Source organism: Theropithecus gelada, chromosome 9, assembly GCF_003255815.1.
Source record: "Theropithecus gelada isolate Dixy chromosome 9, Tgel_1.0, whole genome shotgun sequence".
In the NCBI taxonomy this organism is placed as follows: Eukaryota; Metazoa; Chordata; class Mammalia; order Primates; family Cercopithecidae; genus Theropithecus; species Theropithecus gelada.
This window is the reverse complement of record NC_037677.1, coordinates 7,847,685-7,858,437: the sequence shown is the minus strand read 5'-3', so window position 1 is coordinate 7,858,437 and position 10,753 is coordinate 7,847,685. Positions and strand designations below refer to the sequence as shown.

The 10,753-nt window shown below is 43.5% G+C and overlaps 1 protein-coding gene across 1 annotated transcript in view; it reads right to left on the bottom strand.

The window, feature by feature from the left end:
* Positions 1-1,140: 1,140 nt before the first annotated feature.
* TAF3 (TATA-box binding protein associated factor 3) overlaps positions 1,141-10,753 on the bottom strand; it is a 198,301-nt gene continuing 188,688 nt past the window's right edge. The window contains exons 5-7 of the mRNA XM_025397951.1: positions 7,717-7,969; positions 3,168-3,274; positions 1,141-2,391 (exon numbers count right to left, since the gene is read on the bottom strand). Coding sequence (XP_025253736.1) covers positions 2,277-2,391; positions 3,168-3,274; positions 7,717-7,969 — 475 coding nt within the window. The 3' untranslated portion in view covers positions 1,141-2,276. The remainder of the gene's footprint in view (positions 2,392-3,167; positions 3,275-7,716; positions 7,970-10,753) is intronic.

Genomic DNA, 10,753 nt, shown 5'->3' with positions numbered 1-10,753 from the left:
TGGTGACAACTTTTGGTCTCTAGTGACCTGGACTGGATCCGACTCACTGACCTAGAGGTGAAAGGCTCTGTATTCCATTACTAATCCCTCGAGCTCTCCAGCCCCCTGAAAATGATTCTTTGGTTTTATTATTGCAAAGACCATTTATAAAATCACGAACTGGATTTAGGAAAGCAACCATGAAATAGCAAGGGACAACAAACTGATTGAAATTCCTTGAATGTAGCATGGGCTGAAGTCTCAGACAGGAAGATCGGGGGAAAGTTATAGACAAGCACCTCCATTCTGGTTTCAGTAGCATGACCTGCTCACTTAAACGTGGCAACTTCAGATCATGGACCATGCCTCAAGGAACTAAATCCTAAATAAAGAAAATGGAAAAGCAAACTATGAAATAGCCAATAATCTTTATTTTGCACTTCCCCCACCCCTCACCCCTCTCCAAAAACCACTAACGCGCATTTTTGTGCATGTGAAAATATTGTATAAAGTATTTAGAATGATCTCAAATTAATAAAACAAAAAAACACATATCTCAACATAGATGCTTTGTTTCTTTGCAGGGATAGAAAAATTCGGGCCTCTTGAACAAGGAGGGCAATGATACCCTGCACTCTGAAGAGGTCGACTCCGTTTCCACTGATTTGCAACTTCACATTCACGGCAGAAAACTGCATTTCTCTAACCACATAATGTTTTAAAATATGACTAATCCATACACTAATATCAATTTACTTGGCATTTAAAAAAATCACATTTTCTGGTAATATATTTGTATTAGGTTCAGAGCCCATATTCTAGCATCCAAGAGATCCAGCACATGGGCCTACGCTGGGATTATTTCAAAATCAAGTAAAAGTCCGTATTTATTCCAAAGTTGCTAAAATATGCTAATAAAGTTAAATTTGATGTTTTTTTAACATTAAAAATAAAATATTTGGTTTACCTCTCAGACATCTATAACATATAATAAATAGTGGGCAGTATAATAATATAATAAAGTTTTGTGATACCCTGAAATTTGATGAGTTTTCTTAAAAAAATTCATAATATACTTCATTTCAGCCTTAAAGCACAATATTAATGAACAGATTTGTAGAAATAAAACAATATAAAGACAAAATGCTACAGTATATGTGGGGTTTTTTTTTTCTTTCTTTTTTTTTACTTTCATGGAAACTACATGTCCTTTTAGTAAAAGTCTGTCAAAGAAATTTACAAAAACAAAATAGACAACAAACGAAACACCTTCAAATCATAAACTCTAAATTTAAATTGCCTTGCTTTCCTTCCAACTGCTCGGGCCCTTTCCCCCATGATATTTTCGGGCACTGCACAGGTTGAGCTCAAGGGAAATTTCTTTGAACGATGGCTTTTTCTTTAGCCTTCTTTGTTTCTGTCCAGTGTCATTACAGACCTGGCTGAAATCACAGTGGATTTCAGAGAAAGCCAGAATTAAACACGATAAAAATTTAAAAAATAACTACTTCATAAATATTTATTATTTACATTAGGGGCAATCTTTTAGTCTGAAGAGTTTTTATACAAGTTGATGAAATGTACAAGCAGTGAGAAGAGACTCCAGCAGTTTAAAGAAGGGCAAAATTAGAATGCAACGAAGATACAAAATACATGAAACAAAAATAATTTGCACAAAAGCAAACAGGACATGATAGAAACCTTTTTCTTAAAAAATATAAGGTATTTCACAAAAGCCTGAACATTTTACATGTTAGTACTAAAAACGGGGGAAGGAGGGAAGCTTCATATATTCTTATCACAAAAATATTTACCGGTACTCCCACTGGAGTTTTCTTTTCTGTTATTCTGATTATCTTACTATAGAGGGAAAGGGGCTGAAAACTGTATACAGACTCTATCATCCTTAAATTACAGTTGAGGCAGTTTGTACATTATCTTCTCATCTAATACCTCAATGACAAGGCCCTGGAGAGAATAAAGGAAATCAAAAGGGAAGATGTACGCTCTTTATTAATAATACTTGTCACTGGTATTAGAGAAGCGGAGGAGGGGCAGCCCCCAGGCCACGCCTCTGCTCCAGTTTCCTTCTGTCGCACTGCCACGGAGCCACAGGCCAACGCGGCTGGGGAGTGAACAATGCAGGTGCGCGGTGTGTTCCAGCCGCAGTCCTCCCGGGTTCTTTATCCACAGGCATCTGGGGGTGGAGGTGATGGTAGAACTGCACCAGCTCCCTTCCAGGGGCGCCAGGGAGGAAGCCTGGGCTGACCCCGCTTGGTCCAGCCCCTCGGGAGCCGTCAGTGCGCTCGATGCTTCCTCTTCTTGTGCTTTTTGTCCTTCTTCTTGTTCGCACACTTGGGGCAGAACCACTGCATCTCTTCTGGGGGTGCAGTCATGATTCCCACACAGGGCCTACACATGAAAGCAAGCTCAGATAAGCAACTTTTATACGGTCAATTCTCCTCCCTTCTGTTTTAAAGTACTTTTTAAAGTCTATGACATGTTTACCCGAAATCAAAGCCAAGCAGCACTGCTGTTGGGCATGCAGACTAGGATATCACAGACGCGCCCTTTACACGCCCCCCTGCAGAGATTCATTAGTTCATTCCTCCTTTCAGCCAGGAAGAGGAGGCTTCTGAGCCACGGCTTTGTCTTTATCTCACAGATATCGTATATCATAACTGAATAGGTTGCTATCTTTTTGTATCTGACATTTTAAAGATAACACGAGAAGATTATCTGCATAAATTTTGGTTGAGCTTTTCAGTTTTTAGGAACCGCTGAAGAGGTTTAAAAAAGTTAAGCAGTCTTTAGTCCTGCAGTTTGTACCATCCTTACAAAGGGGCAGCCTCTTCGTGGCCCTGGCCAGTGCTACAGCTTCTAGGGAACACTACCGGAAAGGAAGGTCAGGGACGCCCCTGGGTCTCCTCTTAGTATTATTATTTTTCATAAGAAGGATAGATAAGCTAAGCAGAATGTTCAGAATTCAGGGTGAATAACAATAGTCTAAAGACTCTTGGGTTTTGCAGTTAATTGCATTTCACAGGCTCTGTGATTTGACTCCAGGTACTGTCCCTAGGACAGCCCTGGGTCAGTCCAAAGGCAGGAATCTACTCAGTGGATGCTTTGTCTCAGGAGAGGCTGAGCTACCTGATGCGTGCGGCCGGCAGGGCGCCCTGGGCACTCACCAGTGGTACCAGTCATCGCAGTCGTCACAGCCAATCATGGGACTCCCATCATCAGGCTTGTTACACCCAGGGCAGATCCAGATCTGATTGCCCCACTCATCTCGGATCTGATGTTTGCAAAGTGGAAGTGGCAAAAATGGAGGGAATGGGAAAAAAACCAAAAAGAGGTCAGATCAGAATGATGATACTGTTTAACCGAATCAACAGGCACATTAAACTAAAAAATATAGTAGATCAGCACTTCATTAATGCCATGATCAGCGTCATCACTGTTTTAGAATCGTGAAACAGAAAAATGCCAAGTGTTCAATGATAAGACATTTCTAATGAATATTCTAAGCTTTCTTTTGTAAGTCATAAAAAATAAGCATTTTATAATCATCTCTGTGAACAATATGACCTGTAACCCCTTTCATAAAAAAAACAAAACAACAACAAAAAAACTATAACTAATACATTCCTAATGATTTGGATCTCTATAAGGGTGGTAACAACTGATTTTTTGAAAGCTACAGACCTCCACTTTCTATGTGGTTTTTCTCAATCACATTCATAGGCATGGAATTAATATAGACAGCCAAATGTGCATGCACCATCTTATTACTTATTAGCCAAGCCCTTCTCCTGAACGAGCTGATAAGATCAAGGATATAAAAGAGTTGTTACTAAGTAACTTTCCATTCCTTTTATGACATTTTTAGTAAAGTACAATCAACTAAAGGGCAAATGAAATAAGGGGATAGGGAGACCAAAGAGCTATAAGGTTCAACATTATTTTGCTACAAATGTTGTGTACTCTGGAGTTGACTTTATTTAACTTAGTAGTCCTAAAGAGGGAACATCCTATTAACCACTTCCTCAAACTCCACATGAACAGAGCCAACCTGGAAGAAGTAATTCACTGATGGGCATTAAACACCAGCAATAAGAAAAAGGTAATTTCAAAAGTGTTTACAATAACAGAGCACATTATTGCATCCGGTTTATTTCATAAGGGATAGATCTTCCTAGACTTTCAAATACCACACTGACTAGATGTGCTTTTAAAAAGGCTTTCTTTATGTGTGACAAGTGCATTGGGGGTGCATATACGTTTCACTGTACTGATGGGCTTCCTTTAAGGCAACTCTACAAAGGCAAACTACATTGACAGGAAAACTTCCTAAAGAAATCTGTGGGCGACTACATCTCTGACCCTCTGTAATTTCAGGAGAAAAAGTAACAAGGGGTGAGAACCAGCAGTCACCCGTACCCACTCTCGTGGCCAAGGCTGGTGGAACATCCTATGCCCTGAAGTTCCCACGTGGCCGGTCCTGCTGCTGGCTGACCTTGCTTGAAGTCAGAAGGCCATGACTCTATGTGCTGCACAAGAGCTTTGCCACAGCATCGACAGGAACTAACAGCAAATACTTCACAGCTTACTACATTCCTCTAAACATCTCATTTCATTTAATCATTGTAAAGCAACCTCTGGGTAGCTTATGAATGGGGAAACCGGAGCTAAGAGAATTTAAGTGGCATTTCCAACATCACACCATTAGGCAGTGACAAAATCTGCCTTTTTGCTCTCTAGCCTGCATATGTCATCTAAATCACACATTTTGTCCTCTGCCCACAAAGCGTCTCTTCATGAGGTAGAAGGCTTTTTAAAAATTGTCATTTGTATTTTAAAGACAGGGTTTCACTTTGTCGCCCAGGCTGGGGTGCAGTGGTGTGATCACGGCTCACTGTAGCCTTGACCTCACTAGGCTGAGATGATCCTCCCAGCTCGGCCTCCTGAGTAGTTGACACTACAGGCACATGTCAACACGCTCGGCTAATTTTTGTATTTTCTGCAGAGATGGGGTCTCACTATGTCACCCAGTCTGGTCTCAACTCCTGGGCTCATGCGATACGCCTGCTTCAGCCTCTCAAAATGCTGGGATTATAGGCGTGAGACACCATGCACAGCCAGAAAGCTTCCTTCTACACTGTCTATTCCAGCTGGACTCATCTCTAGGAGGTGAGTTAGTTCAAAGATCTACTGGAAAACCAGAACTTCCAGAGTTGGAACATGCCACAGAGATCACCAAGTTTAACACAAACTTCTTAATTACAGATGAAGACACAAAGGTCGAGGAGGTTAAGTACAAAATCTTTCCTGATCAGCCCATTTGGGGGTAATGTTGCCTCAATTAAACACCTACAACGATTGGTCCCTGGACAGACCAATTGGATGATCACAGTTTTAGAAGTTCCTTCCAAAACTCCTTTAAGGAAATTTAACAATAGGCCAGGCATGGTGGCTCACGCCTGTAATCTCAGCACTTTGGGAGGCCAAGGTGGGAGGATTGCTTGAGCCCAGGAGTTTGAGAGCAGCCGGGGCAACATAGGGAGACATCATCTCCACATACACAAAAACAAAAAACAGCCAGGAAACAGCCAGGTGTGGTGGCAGACGCCTGTGGTCCCAGCTACTTAGGAGGCTGAGGTGAGGGAACCATTGGGGCCCAGGAGGTCGAGGCTACAGTGAGTGGTATTGTGCCACTGCATTCTAGTATGGACAAGAAGAGGGAGACTACTCAAAAGAAAAAAAAAACCAGAAAAAAAAGAAATGTAATATTGTACAGTTCATAATGACAAATACCATGAGTCCTACCCGGCCACTTTCCAATCATATTAGTACCTACCTAGTTACACAAGGTCAGGGCCACCATTAGGCTAACACATCACAGTCTGTGGATTTGGTAGTCACAGCAATGGCAATGGCTCCACACACCTTACTTTGTTGTGTGTTTGTGTGTTTAATTCTATAGTGTCCAAAGAACATAATCTGTATAAATACTTTACTGCCAGACTGTATTCAGGGTTTGAGTAAGACCTAATACTATTAAGTAAGAGGAAAGCAACTAAAAACAGTCCCAGAACAAGGACTCATTCGACATGGTGGGATTTACTATTTTTTTTTTCTTGAGACAGAGTTTCGCTCTTGTCGCCCAGGCTAGAGGGCAGTGGCATGATCTTGGCTCACTGCAAGCTCTGCCTTTTGGGTTCAAGCAATTCTCGTGCCTCAGCCTCCTGAGTAGCTGGGATTACAGGCATGAGCCACCAAGCCCAGCTAATTTTTTTGTATTTTTAGTAGAGATGGGATTTCAACATGTTGGCCAGGCTGGTCTCAAACTCCTGACTCAAGTGATCCACCCGCCTCAGCCTCCCAAAGTGCTGGGATTACAGGCGTGAGCCACCGCGTCCAGCTGGTTTTACAATTTGAAGTCATGCTTGGATACTCAGGAGTTTGGTGGTTCATTTCCATTTAATATGCAAGCCCTGCCATATTCTGGATCATAGCCAATAAAATATAACTAGTGCTATTACTCAGAAACACCACCTGGCTCATAATATCAGTGTACATTATATAAATTACACTCAAGTGAATAACTGAATTGCTTGATCAAGAAACTCCGTGTGAGATTTCAGCACCACTGTGCATCTCTACATTTACAGATTGATATTACTGTCTATATGTATGTAGTCATATCCAAAACAACATAAACACAATGCTTTGATGTTATTTATGGAGGCTGACTATGTGAACACTGCAGTGTAACTTTTCAGCCAAAAGCTTGAAAATGCAGTGAAAAATGGCAATGAAGAAATGCATCTTGGCTGGGCACGGTGGTTCATGCCTGTAATCTCAGCACTCTGGGAGGCCGAAATGGGTGGATCACTGGAGCTCAGGAGCTCGAGACCAGCCTGGGCAACATTGTGAAACCCTGTCTCTACCAAAAAATACAACATATTAATCGACAGTGGAGGCGACTGCCTGAGATCCCCAGTTACTCAAGAGGTAGGAGAATCGCTTGAGCCTGGGAGGCAGGGGCTGCAGTGAGCCGAGATGGTACCACTGCACTCCAGCCTGGGTGACAGAGTGAAATCCCCTTTCAAAAAAAAAAAAAAAAAAAAAGGCCAGTCACGGTGGCTCATGCCTGTAATCCCAGCACTTTGGGAGGCTGAGGCGGGCAGATCAACTGAGGTCAGGAGTTCAAGACCAGCCTGGCCAACCTGGTGAAACCCTGTTTCCACTACAAATACAAAAAATTGGCCACCCGTGGTGGCAGGCGCCTGTAATCCCAGCTACTCAGGAGGCTGAGGCAGGAGAATCACTTGAACCTGGGAGGTGGAGGCTGCAGCGGGCCAAGATCTCACCACTGCACTCCAGGTTGGGCAATAAGAGCGAAACTCCATCTCAAAAAAAAAGAAAAAGAAAAAGAAAAAGAAAAAGAAAAAGAAAAAGAAAAAGAAATGTGCCTGGCCAGGGGCAGTGGCTCAGGCCTGTAACCCCACCACTTTGAGAAGCTAGGGCAGAAGGATCGCTTGAGCCCAGGAGTTTGAGGTTGCAGTGAGCTATGACTGGACCACTGTACATAGGGAGAGCCTGCCTCAAAAATAATTAAATAAATAATAAAATTTGAAAGAGAAATGCCTCTGAAATTCGACAGTGACTCAGAGCACACACTTGTCTTGAACTGAAAACGTCTCCAGGCTAACCGCTCGGGCGGCAGGTACGCACCACGTAGGTGCTGACCGTCTCAGTCACCACGCTGCGCACGGGAGCTTTGGCACTGGCCCCGGAGGCGGCAGGACCCGGGGTGGGCAGCAGGGCAGGGCCCGCGGCGGCCTGGGCGAGCAGCGGCAGCGGCACGGGCGCAGGGCTCACGAGCATGGGGCCAGGGGTGGGCGCGGGGGCCGGCGGCGGGGTCTTCGGCCTGTTCTGCGAGGGCGCCGGCTTGGCCTCGGGCGCAGGGACCACCTTGCTGATAACACTGTCAACAAAAGAGGGAAAGGTAAAAGTCAAAACAGGATCATCATCGAACCCAACTCGTGCTTAAAAACATGATTGCAAAATAGCTTTTCTTCCAGTAGCGAAATATTTCAACGTCCAGAAGCGGCTCAAGAACTGAGTTTGAGGCCCTACATCAAGTGGCCTCTCCACTTACTCAGACGAATTTTTCATTTTCCCAAACTTCCCCTCAGTGGCCAGATATCTAGAAATTTCTAGTAACCAATACACATGCACAGGCAGTGTGACTTCAATTGCCTGTTCCCGTGCTGAGGCAGAAGCTCTGACAGCTTCACAGGGGGAGCTGCCCACCCCCACCTCTCCTCAGTCCTCCAGGGGCCCAGACAGGGGCCGCTCCTTCCACTGGGGCTCCCGCTGGAGCGAACCTGGAGCAGCCTGTGTCCCACACCGGAGATGGACAAGACAGACACATTTGCTGTTGGAAGTCCTTGAGATTTTTTGGGTTGTTAATGACCATAAACCTAACCTGGCCTAAGCTGCTGGACAGAGCAGCTAAAAAAAAAAAAAAAAAAAAAAAGTTTCTATTGATCTCTTCTCAGTTCCAATGTTTCTTCTTAATACTCTCTATGCCATTGTCAATAAAACTGTGAAGACTTTCTCACTTCTGGATTTGGCTTTGATTGTCAGGTTTTAAAGACTGTTCAGGCTGGGCGAGGTGGCTCATGCTTGTAATTCTAGCACTTTGGGAGGCCGAGGTGGGTGGATTCCTGAGGTCGAGAGTTCAAGACCAGTCTGGCCAACATGGTGAAACACCGTCTCTACTAAAAAATACAAAAAATTAGCCGGATGCAGTGGCGCGCACCTGTAATTCCAGCTACTCGGGAGGCTGAGGCAGAGAATCGCTTGAACCCAGGAGGCGGAGGTTGCAGTGAGCCGAGATCTCGCCACTGCACTCTAGCCTGGGCTACAGAGTATGACTGCATCTCAAAAACAAAACAAAGCAAAACAAAACAAAACAAAACAAAACAAAGCAAAACACAAAACAGAAGATTGTTCCCAGAGGGGCTGCAGAGGTGAGGAGGAGGTAATGCAGCGGCAGCTTCTGTCCTGGTGACGCTGCCGCGGGTCGCTAGAGCTGTGGTGCTGTGACCCTGCTCCTCCACTAACAGCGTCCTCTTCATACAACTCAGTGGAAGCAGCTCTGGACTTGGGGTCAGGAAATCTGCGTTCAAATTCTGCAGCCGCCAGGGACTAGACCTGTGGCCTTGGATTATTCATTTACTATAAAAAGCGTGACTTATTGAGGACCTACCTATAAGAAGTTAGAGGTTATACTAGGCACTTTACAAATATCATCTCATCCAGTCCTCATGAGAACATCAAAGAAGTAATGATTACTCCATTTTGTAGATGAGGAAACTGAAGATCAGCGAGAGAAAGGAATTTGAGTAAATGGGTGGCAGCTTTTGAACCAAGGTCTACTTGATTCCAAAGTTTGCTTTTTTTTAAGCTTCTTTATTTAAAAAAAAAGTATCATATATACATTATAAATATATATATATATCATTTTACACACAGAGAAAACAATATATCAGATGCCTAGGTAATAATCAGAGATAAAATATGTTAGCTTTGCCATATTTATTTCAGATGAACTTCCTTCCCTGCCCCAGAGCAACCGCTGCCCTAAAACAGGTAGGGTTTTGTTTATTGTTCTTGGTACTTTGTTTTTTTTTCTCTGTACCTCTCCTGCCTTTGTAGGTGTCCATAAACAATACATACCGCATTAGTGTTTGCTGTCTTTTAACTTTTATACACACAATGTCACACTCTAGTTATCAATAAAGTTTCTGGGCCATGCAATATGGCCATCCTCACCTCACCAGGAATCGCCAGCCTGCGGACTGTCCCAGCCTGTCTCTTTCTACTATTCCACACAATTCTTGAGGCCTTGTTTTTCTCATCAACAAAGTGAAAAGAAATGCAGTGGCCTCAGAGGGTTGTAGTGAGAACCTCAATATGGAGAAACACTTTAAAAACTGCATCCAGATGGGAAGTGTCGGCCCCGTGTCATGTTCACGGCTGTTGTTCACAACAGCCTCCGGCCTCACTGCTGCCAGCCTGCACGGTTCCACTTCCTCATAGTCCTAGTTTAGAAACCACTTTCACCAAAAGGCACTGACTCTTTGCTATTCTGATCATAAATTTATAAAACATTAAGTTACTTGAAAAACTTCACCATTATTTCAGCAAATAACTTCATTACTGCTGTCTAATTGTTCTCCATGTGTTTCCTGCAAGAGTGATCATCTTCCTAACCTGGATACAGCCAAAGATCAAGAGAATTTAACACACACTTGTTGGTGCAGCAGGCACTTGATAAATGCTTAACATAATAATTAGTGACTATTTATTGAGCACTTACTATAGGTCTGACTGTCCTAAGCACGTGAAAGCCAATTGTGGGCCAGGCGCTATGCTAAATGTTTACTTGCCTTGCCTTATCTCGCTTTTTTTTTTTTTTTTTTAAGATGGAGTTTTGCTCTTGTTGCCCAGGCTGGAGTGTAATGGTGCGATCTTGGCTCACTGCAACCTCCCTCCTGGGTTCAAGTGATTCTCCTGCCTCAGCCTCCCGAGTAGCTGGGATTACAGGCATGTGCCACCACACCCAGCTAATTTTTGTGTGTGTGTGTATTATTATTTTTTTTTTTTCAGTACAGACGGGGTTTCTCCATGTTGGCCAGGCTGGTCTTGAACTCCCAACCTCAGGTGATCTGCTTGCTGTAGCTTTCCAAAGTGTTGACAT